Source organism: Rhinatrema bivittatum, chromosome 2 (assembly GCF_901001135.1).
Source record: "Rhinatrema bivittatum chromosome 2, aRhiBiv1.1, whole genome shotgun sequence".
Lineage (NCBI taxonomy): Eukaryota > Metazoa > Chordata > Amphibia > Gymnophiona > Rhinatrematidae > Rhinatrema > Rhinatrema bivittatum.
In genome coordinates, this window is record NC_042616.1 from 345,422,847 (window position 1) to 345,450,008 (window position 27,162).

The 27,162-nt window shown below is 44.9% G+C and overlaps 1 protein-coding gene across 4 annotated transcripts in view; it reads right to left on the reverse strand.

Annotated features, from left to right (window-relative positions):
* Window positions 1–27,162, reverse strand: part of PTPN3 (protein tyrosine phosphatase non-receptor type 3) — a 723,876-nt gene that overhangs the window by 580,587 nt on the left and 116,127 nt on the right. For 3 of the 4 annotated variants that reach the window (XR_003854628.1, XM_029589859.1, XM_029589861.1), the window contains exon 2: window positions 3,766–3,920. Coding sequence is in view for 2 of the 4 variants with exons in the window: in XM_029589859.1 (XP_029445719.1) it covers window positions 3,766–3,903 (138 nt within the window). In the remaining 2 variants the exon portion in view is untranslated. The remainder of the gene's footprint in view (window positions 1–3,765; window positions 3,921–27,162) is intronic. The other variant, XM_029589860.1, reaches the window with a different exon arrangement.

Here is a 27,162-nt window from a genome sequence, read left to right on the forward strand (position 1 = left end):
ACACCAAGCAGCAAGTCCAGCCACTCCAGAGGCGCAAGCACCAATGGAGCTCCAGTGGTGGTGATGGTGGCAGTCCTAGAGGCGTGATGCCCTGTAGGGACACAAACTACCAAGGAAACTTACAGATACTGAGAGAAAAACAAAACAAAACAGAAGACACGCAGAGGGACCAGACGGGACTTGGGAAAGAAGAAAAAAGGTTTTTCACAGCAAAAAAGCGCAAGCTCCACAGCCGCGAGGCTTCAGCTTTGCATAAAAAGAGACTGGAGAGGGACCCCTCATGAACACGTGGAGAGTGGCAAGCTGGGCATGCTTAGTGTGTCAGTCAAACAAAAGGTTTGGGTGCCGGGCTCTATCTGATGTCATGCATGTGTGTGGACTACCATCCTGCTTGTCCTTGCAGAAAGATACGCCTATTTCCAATTCAATAGATTTTACCACCTTTTCTTGAGCAGCACACATTACTGCAAAGAAGTAGGTCTCTCTTGATCAATTAGTGACTAGAGAAGGAATTAAAGGATGGAGTCAGAAAGTTGTAAGGTACACCAAATGCTTCATTTGTTTCAGGGATGGATAAGGGTGCCCTGGCCCAAGCATCCACCATACTTTACACTTACATTTAAATCTTACTCTATATGGGTCTCCCTCTAGGCTTGGGCCCTAGTCAGGGCTCCACTGGCCTGCCCCCACCCTCCCCCTTAATTTGCCACTCTCCGTTTTTCAAGACTTGCAACTGACATGGGCAATGAGATATGGTCATTGTTTATATATCTACATTGCTCATTCATTAGAGAACAGCTTCAAAACTGCATTCAACTGCATTTCTCTATCACGATAACAAAACATTTCATCTTTCTTCAAAAGAGATGGCATTCATTACTACATTCTCCCACGGAATTTTTCCTCGATAAGGGATCTTACCCAAATAACTAAGTGGTCCATGGATCTTCCAGATGTAGGAAGTGCCCTAGAATAGCACTGCTCAAGAGTCTAGGCAGACCTGGAAACCTGGCCTTGCTGGACCTTTGCCAAATGAACTGTAGAGGAGGAAAAAGATTCCCCTATTTTGGCTCCACTTCAGTTTCCTGCCTGAAAATTTACTCTGTATCTCCTAAATCCCAACAGGCACATACATAAGCCTGAGCATACTCACTCTACTTGTTCTCTTCCTTAAAGAGATAAATAAATCCCCATGATACACCTCTGCAATTGTGTACACCACTAATATCCCAAAAGCAGAAGTTAAATGACTTCCTTTAGGATTCTGTCAGAGCAAATTTCTGGAGGCAAAGTCCCGACAGGGTCTAGGCCATATAGATACAACAAGATAAATGCTATTCATTGCCTCAAGTTATGAAACACTTATTACTTGCAGCAGGAGCAAGTAGATACTAGTCAAAATGCAATTTCAAGAGATCCAAGATGGCGTCGATTTGAGAGGACGCAGAGATAAAGCTCCCGAGATTGAGTTTTTGTGTTTGTTACCTGTTTTCTCCTCACGTTGTGGAGAATTATGCCGCATACTAAAAGAAAAGCCAGGATAAGGGAGATTTCCTCGGGCATCCCTAACCTGCCGATGCAACAGACTTCACTTCCGGAGTTTTTCTCTCAGGCAATGGGAACCCCAGAGAGTCCTGCGCATGCGACGTTCGGAGAGCAGACGCTGTCGCCAGCGGGCAAAACAACTCTGAGTCCTGGGGCACCGCTGACTCCTTCCCCTCCAAGAAGAACAAGCTGCAGGCACAGAATCTCCCCAACAACGGACATCGTTAACTGGGGTGAGTACACCAGAGGTGTGCCCGACAGGGGAGATCATGGTTTCTACTATAGAAGGTAGAATAAGGGTTTCTACCCCAATGGGGGGAGGGGAATCCTCCGAACTCCAAAGAGTCATCCTGGAAGCACCATTGGATGGGTCTAAAGATATAGAAGACAAATATTTTACTACAACCGACACCTTTTCCAACTTTAAAACCTTTGGATCATGCAAAAAATATAACCTTAGAATCTCTATGGTTCACCATTTCTACCCTTCAGAATTCCTTGATGACTATTTCAGATGGTCTAAAAACAACTCAAGACTCAATTTCTAACTTAAAAAAAGGATACAGTTGGTAAATCAGAAAGAATTTCTACTATGGAATGGAAAATAAATAAAATTGAGACTGTCCAAAGTACCATCATTAAAGGAGAAGCTATAACAAATAGAAGACGAGATTATAGAGAACAAACTGAGAAATACAAATGTAAGGATCATAAATTTTCCAAAATGCAAATTAATTTCTCCAATGGAGCAATTTAAAAGTTAATTAAAAGAGATATTGAAGTTTCCCAATGAAGAATTACCCCTAATAAATAAAGAATATTTTGTGACCTCACTTAAAGAAGATTTAGATAATCAAGGGGAAACTAGAGAAAATGTATTGAATATTACAGAGTTTCTGCAGACATCACAACAGCATCAGGTGGAAGGAAAAGGAACAATGTTGGTCAAATTTAAATTGACCAGGGACAGAGATATAATTATGAAGAAGTTTCTTCAAAATCGTTCTGTAACATATCTGAACCAGAAAATATGGCTGTACCCGGATGTTTCTAAGGAGACACAGAGGAGACGAAAGAATTTCCTGACTTTGTTACCTCAGGTTAGAATGCATGGAGCTCAGGTAACCCTGAGGTTTCCATGTAAATGTGTAATGAAAGTGGAAGGGAACAGATATGTACTTTATGAACCAGAACAATTGAGAAGTTTCATACAGACTCACCAATGGACTTTAGATACAGGATATGATAAAATATCAGCGATATAAATGTAAATTGCCTACTCTCAGTTATATGGTAGCTTGGTTATATGGATAAGAATGCTCTAAGTTGATTTGGATCTCCCATACTAGTATATAAACTTTAGATGTTAACTACTTAGGTTTTGTATTACTATATTGGTTTCTTTAAAGATTATGGGGTAAAATGTTATATGATGATCGAATGTATATACCTGTAATACCTTGACATTTAATAAAATGTCTGGAATTATGAAAAATGAAAAAAAAAATGCAATTTCAAGAGATGTCCTTTTGATGATGCCCATGATATTAAATCTTTATGACTCTTCTATAAAAATGTATATAATCAATATGTAGTCACTGCAATATGTACGCAAGTGGGTAATGAAACTAAATTAGATGAACACGTGATGCACTTCGTTACAGTGCAAGACAATCCTAACACAGAACAGAAATACATAAAGCTTTTCCACTGCATGCAACCTCATCGAGCACAAACATTAGTGTTCTGCCATCATTGGACTTCTCCAGCAGCCTGAAGAAAAGTAAACTTCTTAGCTTTTTTTTTTTTTTTTTTTTAATTATTTAGTTCCACTGCTGGGACTTTGCTTTACTTCTGTGTTTGCCAGACTAGAGAAAAAGACCAATTACTCTCTGAGCAACTCACCTGAACTGGAATACACAGTTCTCAAACTATTTAAATTGTACAGGTCCTTTAGCATTGCTATTTTTCAAAAGTTGTTTAAAAAACAAAAAAAAAGAAGTGTCAAAACTGAATGTTTTTTTTTTGCTTTGTTGTAACTCACTTATGAAATTCAGTAGAAGATTATACACTAAATTTAACAGAAACTGATCAAAGAACAGGCCCTTGAAACAATGAAAGCATACCTATAAAAACGGCCTTAGATGCTCTGTCTACCTCTGCCTTAAAGCCAGAGGGATGAAGGGTAAAGAGCAGTAGTTAACCATTTTCAGAACTTACTCCGACTTTAAAGCTTTGAACTGAGCCATCCAGGAAGTGGATATTGCAGGTGACATCTGATCGATTTTTCTCTTTCGGTAGTTCAGACACTCGCATATTATTTATCCTCTCACCTAATGCACGTAAGCGGGAGTTCATAACGACCGCCGAGTAACCTAAAAGGCAAAGAACAAAATATTAGGCTTTTGGTGCCTTAGGGAAAAAAAATAAAGAACACTGGGAAAGCAGAGTTGCATTATAATGCCAAACATTTACACAAACACTACAAAAACTCAAGAGAAAAAAAAAAACCACATCTCACTGTAGACTACTACTATGAAGTGTACATAAATAATTCTTAAGACACTAACATTTGTTGAAAACAAAAAACAAATTAAAAAACAAACAAAAATTAAAAACCCTCTAGTAATATGCTTTGTTCTAGAGTACCATATGTATTCTTCCCACCGATACAAGAATTCAATAGCTTGGCCCCTACTTCCTCCTCCCCCCACGCCAGTAAGTACCACAGGAAAACATAAGATTTGCTATACTAGGTCAGTTTCCAACAGTGGCCAATCCAAATCACAAGTACTTGACAGGATCCCAAGGGATAGACAGATTCCATTCCCCAGGATAAGCAGTGGATTTCCCCATCTTAATAATGGTTTATGGACTTTTCCTCCAGGAACTTGTCCAAACCTTTTTTAAACCCAGCAACACTAACAGCTTTTACCACATCCACTGGTGAAATGGATAACTCTAGGCTTCCTCCTCCACCAACAACTCAGACCTCCTGCTCAGCCTTTCTAGGATCAGTGAGGGCGGGATGGGGAAGGGGTCAGGAGAGCTGAGTGACACACAGAAAGTTGTCCCAAAAGCCCAAAGAAATTAACTTAAAAGATATTTTTGATTCAACGGGTGTACAAGTGTTTCATTTTACCATTCCCTTGTGAAGGAATTTTAAAGAGTTGAAGTTTTGTTGATAGCTGGGTTGAAATTTTGATTTATACTCCCCACCCTACCCCTGCAGGTTCATACACCATCAGCTGCAAAAAAAAAAAACAAAACCCAAAAACAAAAAACACTTTATCATACCAATGAAATAATCATAAAACTGGGGTGCAATTTCACTCCCATTCACCTGATATGCGAACATCTCTGTGGTAATACTCATTTATTTTTATGTATTTGATTTTATATTCCTTTTTTTTTTTTTTAGCAACTTCAAAGCAGATTATATTCAGGTATTTCACACTTCTATCTACATTTCATATTACTAACTTGGCATCAGAACGTAAGAAACGGAGAAAATAATGAGAAATTGAAGTATCCTGCCTGCTGGAGACAGAATACCAGTGGGATAAAAAAAAGTAAATAAAATCAAGACAGTTGTGACTGAGAACTGCATTTCTGCAGAAGGCACCTCGCTGAGTTGTGTGGCACTTGATGTGGTTTTTCATCGAGTCAAATTCCCATTATGCTTTTATCATAGGACAGCGATAGAAATGAATAGTATTAGAAACTATAAGATAGTGTAGCTATCAAGTCAAAAAACCTACCAACAAAAAATGTATAAATATGGCAACCAGGGCTCCCTGGACCCTCCCCTCGAATTGGCCCTGTTTGCAATTACCATCCCTTGAAATCAAACACCGTACGAGATTGGCATCAAGAAATAGGCCACAGCTTTATTAACATACCAATAATTTCATCTGAGCCCCACTTATAACATTTACAGCTGCCTCTGTGGTCATCCAACTCACCCCCAGGCCACATGGCCTGCAGACACCGGCAGCATACTGCCCCCCCCCCCCCCCCCCCCATGAGACTCCAACCACAGCCCAGCAAGGAGTCCCACAACCATGTGACTGAACCCAATCACATCAAATCCACGATGGTTATCCAGGCCACCTGCCAGATTCCACGACCGTAATTCTACTCCAAACTGCTCAGGTAAAACCACTCTGCCCAAGTTGCAACCCCACCTTAATCAACAACCATCACAGAGGGCGGGTGGGAGGGATGTAGATAGAAGCACTGGAATGGCATAAAAGTCGTGCTGTGAATGCACTCGCCGCCTCTTTACCAGCTCCTGTGGCAACCACTAACCTCACCCTGCTGGCCCTGGGATGCCACTAATCAGGACCCAAACCCCAACCTCTGCATGGTTTAAAATCCCAGGACAGCAGGAACCCCACTCCTGACCGCTCTAACTAAACCCCCTCAACATTCCCACATCCCAGTGCAGACAGGCAGGCCAGGTCCGGGGCCCACATTATCAAGGGCATCCCAAGACGTGGCTCTGTCTGCCCTGCACATTATCTAATAATCCATGAATCCAATAGTGGACAAAAGCAAATTTGTCAAACTTATTAAAAAAAAATTTTTTTTTTTCCAACTCCAGATGATTTTTTTTTGTTTCGCGATTTAAGTAACAGGAAACAAAGCTCTGTCCTTTACATTTTTAAGGATCATGACCCCAGGAAAAACAAAGTACTCTTTAGAGGAAGGACAGAATAAAAAATAAAAAGCCGTATGTTACAATTAACAGACTGCATCAAGGACTGAAACTGGATCTTAGTTTTTTCTTATTTCCAAGGACAAAATCTCTCAGCCAGGTACAAACGTCACAAAATGAATGAAATAAAGTGAAATACACGCTTAATCTGATACAAAAAAATATCAATGTATTAAATAAAATCAGAACAAATAATTAAATTGCCACACAAATCTTTGATGTATTCCATAAATATCAAACTGATACTTCAACATGGTTAAATTATTCTTTTCTGATAATTTTCTTTCCTCAAGTCCTGCTAGACCAGTTATGTATGGGAATTCTTCTCCTTCACAGCTGATGGAGACAAAGGATAAACCTCTTATGACCACTTATGGGCTTATAAAGGAGGTGTGGTCCTGGTTCAATCCCAGTAGTCTACTGCCTAAACACTGACCACATGAAATCTCTTCAATGCTCCATTTGGAAATTCTATTATAAGGAAACTGAACATTGCTCCAAGTGAGTCAAGAAGAGAGGCAAGAGAGAGATAGAGACAGAATGAGGAGGGTGCCACTGGGCTACCTTAAATGATGCTCTTAGACTCCACAGTCCTGATCACCCTGGTCTTCCTGGGTGGGATCTAGACTGGTTTAGCAGGACCCAAGGAAAGAAAATTATTAGGTAAGAATAATTTAATCTTCCTTACCTCCCTGCTGGACCAGCCATTATGAGTGGGAGTTACCTAAGTTTCTCTCTTCTGGGGCAGGAAGACAAGGCTGTCCTCAGGACTCCAGCTCCAAAGTCCGAATCCACTTTGACCTGCATGCCCAAGCTCTAACATTTCATGAAGGTGTGCAAGGATGACCAAGTGGCAGCCCTACAGATTTCATCCAGTGATATTGTGAATGCTTTGGCCCATGAAGCTGATTGTGTCATTGTAAAACAGGCTTACAGGCCTGCCTTCTCAGCAGAATGAGTGCAGAGGTTGTTGTCTTCTTGATCCATCTGGCTATGGTGGCTTTGGAAGCTGCTTCTCCTTTCCAGAGACTGCCGAATACAGTTTTTCTCTCTTTCTAAAGACATTAACAGACATAGGCCTTTATCCTTCTTCTTACCTTTTCCGCTACTAAAGGCAGGCAGAGGGACCGATTGGTTAATATGAAAGTCCTTTTGGTAGAAATGATTGGACTGGCCAAAAAGTCAGAATGTCTGGGGAGAAGACCAAGTAAGGGTCTACATGATAGGATCTGAAGCTCTGAGAAGCACCTTGCTGAGCAAATCGCTACTAGAAAAGCAGTCTTCAAGGAAAAATATATCTTTTATGGAGACTATCCTTACTGATAGTAAGGCCGATTCAGTAAAAGTCGCGGGAGAGCGGGCAAGCGGCCACTCTCCTGTGCATGTGATTCAGGGGGGAAGAAGATGCAAATTAGGGCGCGTGGTAAAAAGAGGCACTAGGGACACCAGCGCGTCCCTAGCTCCTCTTTTTTTGACAGGAGCGGCGGCTGTCAGAGGGTTTTGACAGCCGACGCTCAATTTTTCTGGTGTCGGTTCTCGAGCCCGCTGACAGCCACGGATTCGGAAAATGGATGCCGGCTAAATTGAGCATCCGTCTTCCGACCCACAGGCCAATTAAAAAAATTTTTTTATTCATTTTTTATTTTTTTTTTTATTTTTTTTTATTTTGGGGCCTCTGACTTAATATCGCTATGGTTAAGTTGGAGGGTTACAAAAAAGCAGTTTTTTCTGCTTTTCTGTACACTTTCCTGGTCCTGGCAGAAATTAACGCCTGCCTTTGGCAGGCGTTAATTTCTGAGAATAAAATGTGCAGCTTGGCTGCACATTTTACTTTCTGAATCGCGCAGGAATATCTAATAAGCCCATCAACATGCATTTGCATGTTGCGGGCGCTATTAGTTTCGGGGCGATTGGACGCGCGTTTTTGATGCGCTATTACCCCTTACTGATACTTCACGCATATCCAGCATAGCTCTCTGCTTCAACGGCAGGGGAGAAGAAAAACTGATACTTCACGCATATCCAGCATAGCTCTCTGCTTCAACGGCAGGGGAGAAGAAAAACTGATACTTCACGCATATCCAGCATAGCTCTCTGCTTCAACGGCAGGGGAGAAGAAAAAAGGATTCGCACTCACAAAGCGGGGAGTAGCTGGCTTGTTACGGCGGTTACTACCCCAAACCAAATAAGCCTGATACTTCACTTTCAATGCATTTCCAGCATAGCTCTCTGCTTTAACGGCAGGGGAGAAGAAAAACTGATACTTCACGCATATCCAGCATAGCTCCCTGCTTCAACGGCAGGGGAGAAGAAAAACAACCAATAAGGGCTGAATAACATAGTCTGGGTAAAACAAATAAGCATGGGTGTAGCTTGCTTATTGCGGTGGTTACTTCCCCTACTACCCCTAACTAATCAAGCTTGATATTTCACTTGGATGCAGCTCCATCACTGCTCTCTACATTATTGGTGGGGGTGGAAGGGAAATAGAACCAAAGAGCTAAGAGAAACAGATAAATATGAGAAAAAAAATGTGTGAAGCTTGCTGGGCAGACTGGATGGGCCGTTTGGTCTTCTTCTGCCGTCATTTCTATGTTTCTATGTTTACTGTATAAGGGGTAAAGCTAGCTTGTCGAAAGCACGCATCCAAACCTGGGCTAACAGTGCGCTCCACCGGAGCACTGTACTGTATCGGCCCGATGAAGGGCAGCCTAATGCCCTTAAGACTAAGTTGAGTTTCCATTGAGGAATTAAAGGTGGGCATATCCACTTCACCCCTCAAGAACCATACAATGTCCAGGTACATTGTCATCTGGGCATCCTTAACTCAGTCCCTAAAGCACACAGTTGCTACCATCTATACCTTTAAGAAGTTAAGGGACAAGCGCTGAGCTAGGCCTGACTGAAGGAAGTCAAAAGTGTGCAGTATGCCTGACTTCCATGGGGACATCTCCTGCTTATTGCAGACTTCCTCAAACCACCACCAGATTCTGATGTATGCCAATGAAACTTGATGGTTTTCACGCTTTTAAAATGGTTGACATTATAGCTGAGGAGTACACCCTGTTAAGTACACCTTCACAAGGTCAAACTGCAAGAGAATGGAACCGGGTTCTCTATTAGAAAGTGCCCCTGCCAGAGAATAAAGGAACATAAGATATGCCATACTGGGTCAGACCAAGGGTCCATCAAGCACAGTACCCTGTTTCCAACAGTGGCCAATCCAAGTCACAAGTACCTGGCAAGTACCCAAAGCTACTATTGCTTATTAATTAATAGCAGCTGATGGATTTTTCCTCTAGGAACTTATCCAAATCTTTTTTAAACCCAGTTATACTAACTGTTGTAACCACATCCTCTGGTAATGAATTCCAGAGCTTAACTATGCGCTGAGTGAAAAAGAATTTTCTTCAATTTCCTTTAAATGAGCTACTTGCTAACTTCATGGAGTGCCCCCCTAGTTCTTCCATTATCTGAGAGAGTAAACAACCAAGTCCTTTCATGACTCTGTAGACCTCTATCATATCCCCCCCCCCCCCTCAGTAGTCTCTTCTCCAAACTGAATATCCCTAACTTCTTTAGCCTTTCCTCATAGGGCAGCCATTCCATGCCACCCTTCTCTGCACTCTCTCCAGTGCAACTTTTTTTTGAGTTGGGGCAACCAGAATGGCACACAGTATTCAAAATGTGGTCTTACCATGGAGTGATATAGAGGCATGATGACATCGATCATTTTATTTGCCATTCCCTTCTTAATGATTCCTAACATTGTTTGCTTTTTTGATCGCCATAGCACACTGAACTGATGATTTCAAAGTATTATCCACTATGACGCCTAGATATCTTTCCTAGGTGGTATCCCCTAAGATTGTTTAACTACAGCAAGGGTTGTTTTTCCCTATATGCATCACTTTGCACTTGTCCACATTAAATGTCATCTGCCATTTGGAAGCCCAATCTTCCAGTCTCACAAGATCCTCCTGCAATTTAACACAATCCACTTGAGATTTAACTACTCTGCATGATTTTGTTTCATCCCCAAATTTGATCACCTCACTCGTTATACCCCTTTCCAGATCATTTATAAATATATTAAAAAGCACCAGTCCCAAGTACAGATCCCTGAGGCACTCCACTGTTTACCTTTTTTCCACAGTGAAAACAGACCATTTAATCCTACTCTTGTTTCCTGACTTTTAACCAGCTTGCAGTCCACAAAAGGGCATCTCCTCCTATCCACTTTTTTAGTTTTTTTAGAAGCCTCTCATGCGGGACTTTGTCAAACACCTTCTGAAAATCCAAATACACCACATCTACTGGTTCACCTTTGTCCATATGTTTATTAACCCCTTCAAAACATCTAAGATTTGTGAGGCACGATTTCCCTTGGGTAAATCCATGTTGGCTGTGTCCTATTAAACCATGTCTATCAAATGTTTGTGATTTTATTCTTTAACAGTTTCCACGATTTTTCCCGGCACTAAAGTCAGGCTCACTGGTCTATATAGTTTCCTGGATCACCCCTGGAGCCCTTTTCCTTGGGAAATTGCAGCAGAAGTTCCATCAGCAGCCTCATTTTTATTTTATTTATTTAGATTTGTATATTCCGCTTTTCACACTTTTCAGCATTTCAAAGTGGATTACATTCATGTACTGTAGGTATTTCCCTATCCCCAGAGGGATTACAATCCAGGTTTCTAGAAACTTTGACTGGTACACTGAGCATGTCCAGCATGCCACTATCTGTGTGTCCATGCAGGGTCCCGTCTTCAGTCTCATAACAGAATTCACGAGCAAAAAATAAAACAAAATGCAGAACCACCCAACTCCCAGGGGTGGCGGGCGGGTTTCCTGAGGATAACATCCTGCTGTCCTAGGAGAACACCTGTTACAGGTAAGCAACTCTGCTTTCTCCTAGGACAAGCAGGATCGTAGTCCTCATATGTGGGTGAATACCAAGCTATAGGCTGCTCCCAGATACAATGACCAACAGCACCTGACTGGGTGCCAACAGGCACTATGGTGCTATTGGTAACAGGGGGAGGCAGCCTGAACCTTAACAATGAGCCCTGGGCAGGGAGAGTTGGGTTTAGGCTGGAAGACAAATTGGCTGAAGCTGTCTTGTGGACCATCCTTGTCCAAGCAGTAGTGGGCAGCGAACGTGTTAAGGGAACTCCACATCGCATCCTTGTAGATTTCGGTGATGGGAACCACCCACAAGTGGGCTACTGATGTCACTATAGCTCTTACAGAGTGAACCTTGACACAGCCTCCAAGCTGAAGGCCCGACTGTGCATAGCAGAAGGAGATACAATCTGCCAGCCAGTTGGGCAGGGTTTGCTTGACCACCGAAACACCCAATCTATTCTTGTTGAAAGATATGAAGAGTTGCGTGGACTGCCTGTGGCTGCTGTGCATTCTAGATAGAAAGCTAAGGCCCTCTTGCAATTCAAACAGTGCAGAACCCATTCATCCTGGTGTAAATGAGGCCTCAGAAAAAAGGTGGGCAGAATGATTGACTGATTGAGATAAAAATCAGTCCCACCTTAGGCAGGAACTTAGAATGTATACGCAGAACTACCCTATCATGAAAGAATTTTGTGTAGGGTGGATACATAACCAAAGTCTGAAGCTCACGAACGCTGCATGCTGAAGTGACTGCCACCAGGAAGAGAACCTTCCAGGTCAGGAACTTCAGATTGCATGAGCATAGAGGCTCGAAAGGATCACACATGAACCGTGCCAACACTATGTTGAGGTCCTAGGACACAACAAGAGGCTTCAACTGAAGCAGACCCCACAAACTGTCCTACTATGGGTTGTACAGAGATGGATGTACCAGCAACACCATGATGGTAAGTGCTAATAGCACTCAGGTGTACCCTGACTGAACTGGTTTTCAACCCAGCCTCCGAGAGATGCCACAGATAGTCCAGAAAATTTGGAGTGGGACAGGTGAATGGATCAAAGCCATGACCCTCGCACCAGACAGAGAATCTCTTCCACTTCAGTCTGTAAAACTTCCTGGTGGAAGGCTTCCTGGAAGCTTCCAGTACCTGAGACATGTAATCAGAGAGGTCAAGGGAACACAGGACTAGCCTCTCAACATCCAGGCCATCAAAGCTAATGACCTGAGTTTTGATGGCACAGCCTGCCCCAATCCTGCGTAATCAGATTGGGGGAGGTCCCCAGATTGATCGGATCTTTGATCAACAGGTCCCACAAAAGCAGGAAACAGACCTGTCTTGGTCAATAAGGAGCCACCAGGATCATGGTCCCCTTGTCCTGCTGGAGCTTCAAGAGAATCTTCATTACCAGTGGAAGCAGAGGATATGCATTCAGAAGACCCTTGCGCCCAATGGTGGGCCAAGACATCTGAGGCTGATAGTCCATCTGCCCTGAACAGGGAGCAGAAGTGGCTCACTTTGCTGTTGCAAGGGGAGGCAAAGAGGTCCATGTCTGGGGTGCCCACAGGCGGAAGATCTGGTCCGCTACTACTGGATCCAGCGCCCACTCATGCGGTCAAACACTCAAATCAGGTGATCTGCAACCACATTCTCTGTCCCTGCTAGGTACACTACTCGTAGGAGCATGCCTTGGGACAGAGCCCAGGCCCATACCTGCACCACCTCTTGACAGAGGAGGAACAAATTAGTGCCCCCCTGTTAGTTTATGTACCACATTGCCACCTGATTGCCTGTCTGGGCATTTTGGGATGACTTGTCCAACAAAGCGGTCCTGATCCAAAGAGTGAAGCGGTCACTCGAAGCTCAAGGAAATTGATCTGGCATTGGAATTCCTGAGCCGACCAAAAGAATTTGCGTATGGAGGCTGTTCACAGGCAGCCCCCAACCCAGTGGGGATGCATCAGTGGTAAGTATGACTTGGGACAGGGGAACTTGAAACAGAACCCCCTGCTCCAGATTGGACAGATCCTCCCACCAAGACCGGGAGACCTAGAGAGGCTGCTTAATCCAAACACATGCATCAAGGTCCTGTTACCTGCGTCTGAGACCACAGTGTCCACTGCACTCTGCACATGCACAGACGGGCCAGGAGAGAACCATAGGCAGATGCTGTCATGTGACCCAGAAGACAAAGGCGAGCTGAAATCTGCCAACGTCAGCAGACCAAACTTGCAAGGGACAACAGGACAAATGCTCAATCATGGGGCAGAAACATCCTGGCTTGAGCTGTGTCCAGTCTGGCCCAGATGAAGCTCAGGCATAGTGATGGGCTGAGATAGGACTTGGGGTAACTGATGACAAACCCCAGAGACTGCAGCACCCTGATGGTAAGGCTGAAAACACGGAGCACACCCTAAATGGCACTCTTGATCAGCGCCCCCAAAACTTCCAGGTACTTGGTGAAAACCCAAGGGGCTGACGCAAGGCCGAATGGCAACATTCTACACTGGAAGTGTTCTCTGTCCACAACGAAATCAGAGATACTACCTTTGACCAGGGAAGATCTCGATGTGGGCACAGGCATCTTAAGTGAAGGGAACATAGCCAATCTCCTATTTGCAGGCATGGGATCAGGGTGCCCAAAGAGACCATCTCAAACTTTTCTCTTTGAAGAATACTTGCTCAAGTCTCTTAGGTCAAGAATAGGTGGAGGCCACCCTGTTCTCTTTGGTATCAGAAAATATCGAGAGCAGAACCCTCATCCCCGTTGGCACAGAGGAACAGGCTCAATCACTCCGGCCGTTAGAAGGGTGGAGAGCTTTGTCAAAAATATTTCTGATGAGTGGACTAGGCCCATGATGGACATGGGGGAGAGTCCATGGGGACATCCCTGAAGGTTAGCCAGTACTCTTGGTGAAGGATGGAAAGAACCCACTGGTCCGAGGTAATGTGGGGCCAGTGGTCTGCAAAAAGACACAGCCTGCCCCCAACTAGAAGGCAGGGAGTCAAAGGTATAGCAGTCTGGCTCATGCTCCCCCACTCTCAGTCAAAAACCCATACTGGGGCTCTGCTGGGAGGCTGGCTGAGTCCTGGGAGACCGCTGTTAACTGGAGCAACCCCAGGAGGCCATGCATGGCGTGCTTGCCCTCAAGGCAGGAGGGTAATATCTCCTCTGGTGATAAAAGGACTTCCTAGAGCCCCTGTCGTGAGGATTTTCTGACTGAGGACGGCGGGTCAGAACTACTGGCTGAAAGGTGCTGAAGGGTCTTCATGGTGGTCCTTCAACTGAGCCACTGCATCTCTGACCTGATCTCTGAAGAGATTCTCCCCCATGCAGGGCAGATCTGCTAACTTCTCTTGGACCTCCAGTCAAAGATCTGAGGCATGGAGCCAGGCCATTTGCTGCAGCCATCCTGGCTGCCATCTCTAAAACATTGAGGGTAGATCTCACCTCATGTTTACCCACCTCCGGACCCTGATGTACCATCGCCAAAAAGGTGTCCTGCTGCTGTTGAGGCAGGCGCTCTGACAGTTCTTGGACTTGCTTCAAGTTCCAGTTGTACTGGGTCATATACAGCTGGTAGGAGGCAACATAGGCAATGAGCATCCAATGTCCTATGATCCCAACCTGGAGGAGCAGAGGCATGGGTGCATGAGCGCTTGGCTTTCTTAAGGATGGACTCCACCACAACAGATTGGTGCATGAGATGGCATCTCTCAAACCCCAATGCTTGTTGTAATAAGTAAATCACATCTGCCTTCCGATTGACCATAGCAATGGTCACAGGGTGTTCCCAGATCCTGAGTAGCAGCTCCTTGAAAATGTCATGGACTAGAACCCACCACTATTTCCTTTGGGGCATCCACAAACTGGAGGAATTCCAGCATTTTGTTTGTGCCAGGCATCCTCCTCAGTACGGAGCTGAAATGGGATGGCCTCCACTATTGCTCAGACAAAGCCTGCAAAGGAAAGGTCTTCCGGAGGGGACTTACGCCTCTCGTCCGGCAGAGATGGTTCCGAGAGGTTGCCGAATCATCTGAGGAGGACTCAGAGGTATCGTTTCCCCACAGATCATATGGGACCTCCTCCTCTCTAAGGTCCCCTGTGGGTCAAGGTGGAGGGCCCCTGCCTAAGCCTCTCGGTTTGGGCAACGAGGGCATCAGGGGCACCACGATCCCGGATGTCCTGAGACCAGGATTGGGGAATCATGGATGCGTAACTAGCAGCCCCACGGGTGCTGTCGGCCACATCAATTCTTCCTACTTGGAGAACCCATGATGGGAATCGCTCCAGAGAAGGGCATCAGTGGCTGCTGTGGCACTAACGGTATCCCGGGTACCAGTTGCCCAAAAGGATGTCTAGATACTCAAGCAGGGGCACCAAGAGAGAGGGCGCAGGCTCTGGCACCGTCATGGGGACCGGTGTCTAAGACGGTTCGATACACCGCAGAGCTCGAAGTACCCCTAGCTGAACCCTGTGATCCAGCATCTCTTGGAAGTCCGCTAGTAAAAAACAGACTGAGAAGGAGGAGGTGGCATCACCAGAGCCCCCTTGGAGCCCCGGGGAGGCTTGGTGACCAGCACAGTCATTGGTGGGGAATGCCACTCCTGGGTCTGATAGAGGCAGAGATCTCCTCTCCACGGTGTTGCTTTAGTGCCAGCATGGGGGCTGCCAATGCCATACCTGTCCCAGTGCCAAATAAATATGACGACAGGTGATGATGCTTGCAGGACTTCCCTCGGTGCTCGGCCCGGTCTTTCCCCAGCACCAAGGAAGGTGAAGACCCAGATGTCTTGGAGTGTGAAGACACCGGAGATGGCCTATCTCTAGCTCCTCTGAACAAAGAGACCCAGTAGAAGGATGGAAAGGGTCGACGTATCTAACGGTTCCCCCCAGCCTCCTGGTGTCAACACCCCCGATGCCAGAGTAGATGGATCAGATGTTTTGGTCCCAAAAAACTTTGACATCTTATCCCAGCTGGGCACAACGGTCTTTGGGGGTCATCTGATCGCAGAAAAAGCACCCCCAGATGTCATGCAACGCCCCCAGGCAGAGGATACAAACCTCATACGGATCAGTGAGACATGGTCCACAGGCAATGGGGACATCATCGAAAACTGGACACAAAAAAAACAAACAAAAAAAAAAAAAACAGCTGAATGGTCGATGGCCAGCAGCCACTGAAGAGCGACACACCAGGAATCAACCGCAACAAGGAAAAAAATGAAAAACCTTATTGCACCTCGGGAAGGAACAGACCGGTGAAAGAGGGACCAAGCACAGCAACAGCCGAAATTGACCAAAAAAAAAAAAAAACTTTGAATAAATGAAGAAAAGAACAGAGCTCCACTACCACAAAGCAGACACTTCAAAGAAAAAAAATAATAAAAGACTGAAGAAGGACCCCACGTGGACACACGGATAGTGACATACTGGGCATGATGATGTCACCCATACGTGAAGACTACCATCCTCTTTGTCCTAGAAGAAACATTGTGGATCCCTAAAGATTAAGAAATAAGTGCATGGGGGTAACTTGCTGGTGTGGTGGTTTCTACTCTTAACCAATAAGTCTTCATATTCTTGATGCAACTCCATCATTGTTCTCTGCTTCAACGGCAGGGGAAAAGGGCAATTGAATTCAGACAACAACCAATGAGGGCCCCAACTTCTACGGTCTGGGGAAACAAATAAGCATGGGGGTAACTTGCTGCTGTGGCAAGTACTACCCTTAACCAATAAGCCTGATACATTTGATACAACTCAACATTGTTCTCTGCTTCAACGGCAAGGGGTAATGGGGAACTGGATACAAACAGCAACCAACAGGGGCCCGACTTTTATGGACTAGGAATCTGTTAAGCATGGGAGAAACATGCATGGAATGGCAGATGCTATTGTGGGCTTACTGGGCAGGCTGGATGGACCCTTTGGTCCTTTTCTGCCGTCATTTCTATGTTTTAAGCACCCTTGGGGCATATCCCATTCTGTTAATACCATCACCCTTCATGCAGTGTAAATGTTTTTTTGATGGTTTGTGGATACCTTATAATATGGGGTCCCCTTCCATTTGTTTGTCCCCTTGGAAATCAGGTATCTTAAGGGTGGACCTTACATTTGTAATAAGGGCTAATAGTTTCTCTTTGCGGAATAAGCGTACCACCACAGACACCTGCTCCTCCAAGGAGCATTCCCCTTCTTCCAGGGTTTCTAATGGTCTAGAATGATCAGAGTCCAGATCACATCAGAGTCTCCTCAACCCACATGCTCGCCTAGGATTCCTCTGGAATCCTAGGCGAGCATGTGGGTTGAGGAGCCGGTCTCTCTCATTGTCATCCTAGACCATTTCAAAGGAGGACCCCTTTCATCTTAAGACCTTCAAGGGAAAAAGCTGAAAACACCAGATACATAAGGTGGACTGTTCTAATGGCCCCTGCTACTGGACCCCCTCTGGGGAGGCTGTGGGATTCCCTACTCCTGCCATGTTATCACCTCATATTTCTCCACTGAGGGGGCCATGGGATGCAGGTCCCCTAGCAAAAGGCCACTTAGGGGTTACAAGACCCTCCGGATCAGATATAGCATCCCCCCACACACACCTTCTAAAGCATTGCCCCTCCTGTTTGGGAGAGGCCACTATAGGTATTGGCTGTGCCTTCTGTTCACATACCGGGCATAAGGAGCCTTCCACAGTTGGCCCCTTCTTGCTGATTCAGGATGCACACCATCAGACTCTTCATGGCCCTTTGCTCCTTTACTCTTCTACCCCTCTTTTTTATTAGAAGAAGCTGAGAAAAAAATAGCCCTCAAAGCTCTGTTCTGCCACTGTTCCTTTACTGATATTATTTTCCTTTTTTTTTTTTTAAAGCAAGGCCCTCATTGCAATGAAACCCTCTCCCTGCAACAGTCTGGATTTTCTGCAGTGAAGGGACTCAAGCAATGGCTTTACTGAAGCCCCTTTGCCCAGAGCAGAAAGGTGAGAAAGCAGAATAGAGAGATAGTACATGAAATAGAAAAGGGGGGGAAGGAGTGAGCAACCCAAAGTCCCACAGTCCTACCAGACTTCCAATCCTCTAGGAACTCAAAAGACCCATGAGGGAACAGAGGGAGCTCAACTAGGTCTTTTTTTTTTTTGGCTACCCCAGCTAAGTAGAAATGGGCCTCTACCAGGGGGAATAGCCCCGAAAGACTGTTGCCCCAGTAGTCACAAGGCTCAACCAGGCCAAGAGTGAACCAAGACTCCAGGAGCTAGAATCTGTTTTACCATCACAATTGCTGGAGACAGAGATTACTGGTATTGGACTAGGACCTCACCTCCCTTATAAAGCCAGAGCAAGGTTGTAAAAGAGGTGTGTCCCGTCCCCCCCCCCCCCCTCCATCAGCCATAAAGAAGGGGAAATCCCATACATAATGATTGGTCTAGCAAGAAGATAAGGAATTATTCATTACATCTACAAACTAGGAATCCATATACATGCAAAAAAGAATGGATCTCACTTTACTCCTAGTTATTATAAATTATATTAGCATATAGATTCACACAAAGGGCGGTAATGTCAATGGTACAAGCTCTACTTGGATAAACACAGTGTGGACAAATATTGTGTATTAGACAGGATAGTGCTCAGCACACTGGTGGGTGCGTGTGGGTTCAAGTTACTGCCCTCTCTGTGCATGTTCATGTGCATCTCTGTACCACAATCCATTGAGCAGTTCTTGCCCCTGTGTGAGCAGCAGCTGTTGCTATGTACTCCAAGTAAATCTGAACCACATCTTACCAGAAATCTTGCTCTGCCCTTGCAGGATTAGGAATATCAGCAGGCATTGAGAGGCGTAAATGGGTGGGTGGGTATATGTGAACTTGTATCAGAGACTATTTATGTGGGGGAAACATACACTATGTGCGCAGGTATTATGTATTCCTCTGTGACTGAGACTGCGTGAGTCATGTAAGTCTCACACCACAGTATGTCAGCTATGCTCATACTGCCCTAGTTGTTAACAGGCCTTAAATCAAATTTTTTTTTATTTTTTTTTTTTTAAATAGAACTTGTGATGCTATGAATTTTTTGGAGTTGCAAAGAGCGGACGAAAAGCAGAAAGGCAGGCACATAGGCAAACACATCATTCAGAACTGCAGGTGGACTTCAGCTGATGGGCACATGGTTAAGCTACACCCTCTGGCACGGGGTGGCCAACCTGTGGCTCTTTCTTGGGCAAATTGTGGCTCTTGCATTCTTGGCCACATGGCAACTCATCAGCCCTGCAGAGGGCAGGAGCTGGAGCAGGAAGCACACAATAGAATAAAACAGAAAGGAGCCATACTGTTCCAGCACCCCTTACCCCTGTTAATCTCACAGTGCTACAGACAGAAGAACGGAGCTGGAGCAGGAATCAAAGGGTTTTCTCTCTGCTCATTCCTGCTCTACTCCTAACCTGCAATCAGCAGCAGTGGAGGTCAGGAGAGGAAGGGAGGCAGGGGGTGAGACTGGAGCTGACAGGATAGCAGTTAGCTTCCTGCTCCAGCCCTCACCATCTTCACCCCACTTGCTCCTGGGGTTGAGGGCTCTTCTCTGGGCTGACGTCTGGAGGGAGAGACTCGAGTACACACAGTCCCAAGCGCAGCAGCTCACTATGCTTCCAAGACTTGAGATTCAGCCGAGGGGAGGAAGAAATAACCCAGAGGTCCAGTTAGGCCAGAATAATTGGTAGCAAGGAGAAGGAAGTGAATGAAGAAAAGGGGTGAGGGGAGATAAGGATGAATGTAGTTAATGATTACTTTGGGAAGCAGTGCATGAAGTGAATGGTGGGGGAGGAGAGGGGTGTGAATGCTAGAAGGAGAAATGGCGCAAGCATAGATGAAAATGCTTCTGAAGGCAGTGACCTGAAAAGGGATACATGTTTTAAGAGCTTGGGGAGGAGGGGAGACAGCCAAGGAGGAACTTATTCTGTGGGAAGAAGGTGGCGGGGAGTTGAATATTGTTTCTCTCCCACCTCCTTGAAGTCCGCAATGTGAATTGGACTGTCTGGCACCTTATTCCTCCCCAAAGTCCACACTGTCACCTGTTCTCCAACGGATGTGAAGAGGCCAGGGCTTGGATGGGGAGAAAAGAGGGAGGGAGAGAGGGCCAGGATAGGGAGTTTTGTGAGAGCCATGAGAAGGGATGTGCAGGGGTCATATGAGAGGCAGAGATAGGGAGAGAAGGGTTTCAAAAGGAAGGAGAAACGCAGCAGAGGGCTTTGAAAGAACAAGGAGGAAAGTTTGTGTGCAAGAAAGCAGTGGTGATTTTGGGGAGGGTGAAAAAATGGAAATGGTGTCAGTAGAGAAAAGGTGGTGATGGGGAGGGGGTTAGAGAACCTGTGGAGGTGAAAGGGAAGAGAATGAGGATGGGTGACAATCATAAGTAGTGAAGGTGGAAGAAAGGTCAAGAAAGAACTAGAGGGGATGAAGAGGGAGAGAGGGTGAATGAGCCATAAAGGGTGACGGGGCAAGGGAGAGAAATGAAGCTAGAGGTGTAATGGGAATGGAAGGGTGATAGAGCTAGAGATAGTGACTGGATGAGGAAGGATTTAAAGACACACATGGGGGAGAATACTGCAAGAAGGGTGAATGATTCTGGGAGAGTGTCTTCAAAAGAGGTGAATTTAGGGGGATTGGTGGTGGAGGTGTGAGAACTAGAAGTGGTAATGGTGGAGGGTATGAGACAGCCATAGAGGTCACTGGAGGGGAGTGTCAGAGGGAGAGGGAGCAAGATGAAGTGAGGAAAAAGGAGGGTATTGGGGCAGGGAAGATACTGGTGGTGGGCAGAAGGAGCAGAGTAGCATAAGTAGCAGGGAGGGAGGGTTAATGCTGGAGCCACTGCATCCCCTGTCATTGTGAGATTTTGGGAATGTTATACTGAAGTTGCTGAGATAGACACTACTAGGGGCAGGGTTGGCGATTGAGAGACTGATATGGCTGAGAGCGAGAGAGAGAGACATACATAGTGGGCAGAGCATAGTCGAGAGATGAGGGTGATGCAGGTCAGAGACAGGTGAGAACAGGGTGGAAGGATTGAGAGAGACTGGGGAGGAAACGGAGATTGTCTCAATCCCATTCTGTCCACTCACAGAGACTGGTAGAGACAGGGTGGGGGAATTGAGGGAGAGACTGGTAGGAGGATTGAGAGGACAGGACAGGATTGAAAGAGATAGGAGGAAAGGATTGGGGAATCAAGAGGGACTGGTGTGAGAACTGAGAAATACTGCTGGGGAAAGAGTGGGAGAACTAAAACACTTGTGGAACTGGGTAGAGGGTTTGAGAGAGACTTGGTGGAACAGGTTGAGATTGAGAGAGAGACAGGGTGGTGACAGGGTTGGGGGATTAAGAGATACTACTGGGAACAGAATAGGATTGAGAGAGAAACTGGTAAGGCAATGTGAGCAGAGTAGGAGAGGAATGCTTTTGGAAAAGATACCCTATATCTCCCCCCTCATTTTTCTTTTTTTATTTTGGAAAATATGAGAATCTTTTGTATTGTGTATTCTAATTTCTTGGCTCTTGGTACATGAAAAGTTGGCCACCCCTGCACTAGCATCCTCTGATGACTTTTTACCTGCACCTCCGATAGTCTGGCCCCAAACAGAACAAACTGTGTGAACAGTTTATGTTGCCCAGATCTTCAGCAACCACAGGCATTAACTAATAGCTGCATTTACCACTGCACACTTTAGAAGCAGAATGATTTTGTCTATTAGGAGGGTAAAGAATTAAAAACGACAAGTGAGCAATTTTGCACATAAAAAGATCCAGCTTCTGGCCAATCTGTCATGAACATCTTGGTCTCTAGGCAAAGCTAACCACTCTTCACTTGCAGCTACAGAGAGTGGGCACATCCCACAGAACAGCTGATCGTTTACGCCTCCGCAGATTTTCCCATTAGCGTACCACCAAGTGGTGAGAGGATGCGAGACAAGCCAATTACAAGTAGTAAATAGTTATTATTAGACTTGACAAAAAGGAAAGAAATTAACAGTTGCAAATGAAGTAGGCTGAAAAGTTCTGACTAGAGAATATGGTGACTCACATGGATGGAGGGAGCAAACCATGCCCACGCACACCACTGCTATCACTCCCCAGTCACCTCAAGACAGGATTACCCGTGCAGCAAGCAAAGTAAATGTGGTGAATGACTTTCTTAGAAGGTCTTATTATAAAGAAATAGAAACAAATGTTTCAAATAAAAAAAAATCCCTGGCCTGCAAATGGGAAAAAAAAAAAAAAAGTCTCCTCTCTTTTGTCACATTTGACGTCTTCTTGCCACTTTGAATGTGGTTTTTATTCAACCTTTCCATCAGTTATGAATGCTTTTTGCCATCAGTCACACACTACCTTTCTGTGAGTCTGGAAGGCTCAGTGGATTGGCGCAGGGGTGCAAGACCTTTCGTCTCCATGTTGCAAATCCAAATTTGGAAAAAAAAAAAAAAAAGTTGTACTATTTCAGTCACAGCCAATCTAATAAACTGGTTGATAGCCTATATGTGAAGAAAACTATAGATTAAAAGCAGCCAGCAGACCATTGTCCACATTGGCTGTAGTCAAAACATGGGGTCTGAACCCACCCAGCTAACTCCTAGATGGATCCAAAAGATACTGAGTTTACTTTAATCAAGAAAAATTTAAAAAGGTAAACTACAGAGCAGCAAAGCAAGAAGTAGTGACACTTCTTAAAATGCTTACACAGGACTAAAGGGATGTTTAAATTTGAATTTTGAAGTATTTTGAGAAGATTGCTGTGATCTTGTTCCAGCTGAATGGCATATGCATAACCAGAACTGAACATTTGTACAGATTTCACCATCTTTCTCTGCTCTACCAATGCATCCAATATAGGTTATGCACATTTGTTAACTACAGTTAAGCATATTTACTATAACAAGTTCTCCTTATAACTCAATAGACAGAGCTTCTTTTTATGAAGGCAGTCACTTGTCTGTGAAAATCAACAAAGTATTTAACATGTATAGGGGGTACCTGAATACCAGGGGTTAGAGAGGAATTTCCAGAGCGTAGGTGCAAAACTTGTCATTACTGAACCAGCGAGGATCACAGCCAAAAGCAGGGAAGAAATACCCCAAGCAATCTGTGCTGCCTGCTGCTAGACAAATCAAGAAACCGTAAGCTATCTAAAGCAATCACCTTAACAGTCAGGACTAAACTGTCCAATAGCTCCTGCAGGGAGAGCAAGGGAGCCTTGAACCCACTCAGGGCACAGATTCAAGTTTGGGTAGTGCCCAATATCAGCTTTCTCCAACTAACTCTGCCTTCAGCTGCATAATAAAATAGCATCCCCAATAACTGACACTACCTGGATTTGAATGGTGTGAGTCCTGCCCCACTCGTTGCCTAAGGACTCCACCCTCAGTGATTCTATTCCTCCTGTGTGCTCCAGAACCATTTTAGCTTCTCCACTTTTCTTAGTAGAAAAAAAAGAGACTCCTGTATGCCTGTCATTCAGGACTCTGTCAAAAGCTATTACTGAAACAAAATATGAAGGCAGATACAAAGCATCAGATCCACCTAATCCAGGGGTGGTCAACTCCAGTCCTCGAGAGCCACAAACAGCCCAGGTTTTCAGGCTATCCACAATAAATATACATGAGATAGATTTGCATAACATGGAGACAGTGGATGCAAAAGTATCTCGTGCATATTCATTGTGGATAGCCTGAAAAACCTGGGCTGTTTGTGGCTCTCGAGGACCAGAGTTGGTCACCCCAGATCTAGTCTGCCCACTGTCATTCCTTTTGCAGTAACTAGTTGGTTCTCCCTTCCCCTCTCCACATCTAGGAATTCTGTGCTTATCACATGCTCTTTAAATCTGTCACTTTCTGTATCCAGCACCTCCCTTGGGAGGACATTCCATGCATACTCCATCCTTGTCATTTAGAAATATTTCCAGAGGTTGCTTCCTAGTCTAGCCCAGAGAGCCTCATATCATAACCCCTTGTTCCTCTGAAAAGGGTTTGTTTCTTGTGCTTTACCAATACCTTTCATATGTGTATCATATTCTGCCTCTCTCCGCTTTTCTATAGGGCAGGGGTGGCTAATTTCAGTCCTCAAGAATCACAAACAGACCAGTTTTTCCAGCATATCTTCAAATGCATGAGATAGATTTGCATACAATGGAAGCAGTGCAAGCAAATCTATCTCTGGTATATTCATTATGGATACCCTGAAAACCTGGCCTGTTTGTGGCTCTCGAGTACTGGAGTTGGCCACCCCTGCTCTAGGGTATAGATATTTAGGACCATAAAAGTCTCATTTCCTAGGACTTTCGGTATAGACCCTGTCCCATTTTTGGCTGGGCTGTTGTCATCCTGGTTACACCAATTTAGACTAAAGTTACAACCTCAAGCACTGTAAATATTATAAAGTCTCTCCCCTCAGTCCCTTTCCCAATGTCCTGTGTAGAGCCATTATCTCCTTTTTTCTACTGGCTATGCTTCTCTATGCAGCCAGCATCCCACTGGCTCTGGCCACCAGCTTACCACAATGATTTTTGCTATCTTGAGATCAGACATTCACTCCAAAGTTTCTCCCAGTTAGTGACAACAGTATCTCCTCACCCTTCCCCACCAAATCATAATTACACCCTCAAATTACCATCCTAATAGTTCTGCACTTTGTTTCAGTCTTAACTACCAAATACTGTGTCCAAGTTGGCAGATCACTTCTCATGCCAACTGCTCCCTCAGGAATATCCACTCTGTTGCAAATCTTAGTGTTGACCACAAAGAGGCTGTAAAACCATGGGAATGGCCCTTGGCTTGGGGAATGAGTCTGGACTCCAGGTATTCTTCACAAACTATTATTTACACAAACTAATACAAGAAGAAAAAAAAGACCTGCTTAACTCAGCAACTTTTAAAAGTTAAGTGACAGCAATCCAATATTAGCGGTCTTGGTGTATTCCCTGCTTCCTTCTTTCTCAAGCCTCTGTTCCCCTCCTGGGCCTTCTTTCTTATCCCCCTGTTCAGAGAAACACCTTAGGACCAGGATTCCCTTCTGGGTTGTGCCTTAAAGCAGAGCAGGCCAGAACCTGGAGCCAGTACCTTAAAGTGTTCTGAAGCTCCTTCCTGTATATTCCTTCCCACACCCTTCCCCCCTTCATCTCAGTTTTACTGGTTGAGCACCTGCCTGAACTAGAACACTTCTCTAGATAAACAGTTGGCATTGACGTTTTCCTTCTTGGCTCTGGGTCGCACCTCTGGGCTGGAGGGCCAAAAACCACCTCGTGACCCTACCATTGGAATCCTTGTTTCAAGCAATCCAGATGTGGGGTTGCTAGTCTGTCACAAGCATGAACTGTTGACCCAGCAGGCAGGCGGGATGTAGCATCTTGCACAGCTTGTGCTATTTGAGTCCGTGACAACTTGTGCCAATTGAGTTGTTCTGGCAGGTCCTGCTGCTGGATGCATTGGTTCTTCATCACGGTTTGTAACCGCTGCCATCTCTCTGCAAGGGCATACGTTGTGTCTTCACTTGATATTGACAATTAGCAATACAACTATCTCATTCAAAGCTCCATTTCAGTTTACTGGGCTCTGGTAGCACAGAGGCATTTCTTTGAAGGGCCCTGACCTATTCATGAGCATACACAAAACAAACTCTCTCTTTAGCCTCAGGGAAGGGGAAAATCAAACCCTGACCTGTCTGGCCCTGATTATAAGGCCCTCTTTGTCCAAGTGGAGTGAGCCCCCCTTGACCTGCTATATAAACTCCAGGACGGCTGATGCAACCAGGCTCCAAGGAAATAAAAAATTCCCCTTTTTCTCTAGCATGGGTCTCTGCTTCTGCAGGTGCTTTAGAGCAGAAATCCCATTCTTCCACCATATGAGATATCGCATAGCATGGTCTAGGTTTAGGTAGGGTAACGAAGGAACAACCACAATGGACTCTGGCCTTGTTTCACAGAATAGTTTTATTTACAAAAGCAGAAAAAGACCTGCTTACCTCAGCAGGGCTTAAGCCAGGAATAGTAGCAGTCAGACATAGGCAGTCTTGACGTTCTCTTTCCTTTATCCAGATCCCCAGGGCCTGTCTGCTCCTGCCTGGGCTTTCGCTCTTATTCCCCATTTGAAAGGAAATCCCCTGGAGCCAGGATTCCCTCCTAGGTTGTGCCTTAAGGTGGACCAGGCTAAATGCCTGGTCTTTTTAGGGAAGGGGGAGGTCCTAATACAGTCTCCTTTGCAAGAACCAATATCTGTGGTACACCACACTTTACCTTCAAGGGGGCAGGTATACTATTCCCCAACAACGCATTGTTCCCTATTTTAAGAAAGGCTTACACCAATCATATGCCTTGTCTACAATTCCTGGGTCAGCCAGCAGTTAAGGACCAAGGTGGGAACTGCTGCTCAATACTGCTACCTAGCAAGGCTACAGCCTAGTAGGAGCATTTCAGTATAATCAATATTTGGCTTAAATCATAATGTATTTTCTCTCCATCTCAACCCCCACCATGGAAGAATGAAGAAAACTAAACAGCCATCATATTTAACTGCTGCAAAATATTAAGGATTCTCATTCAAACATGGAAGTGCCTGAAATTTGAACAAAGGGCAAAAGCATCTATTGAAGAGGTTTCCAAAGCCATAATAAATATGCATGAGATAAATTTGAATGCACAGTCATGGGATAGGAGGTGATGTCCTTTGTGAATTGCAAACTGGTTAAAAGACAGGAAACAGTAGGATTAAATGGTCTGTTTTCACTGTGGAAAAAAGGTAAACAGTGGAGTGCCTCAGGGATCTGTACTTGGACCAATGCTTTCAAATATATTTATAAATGATCTGGAAAGGGGTATGACGAATGAGGTGATCAAATTTGCAGATGACAAATTTATGCAGAGTAGTTAAATTTCAAGCGGATTGTGATAAACTGCAGGAGGACCTTGTCAAACTGAAAGACTGGGCTTCCAAATGGCAGATGAAATTTAACATGGACA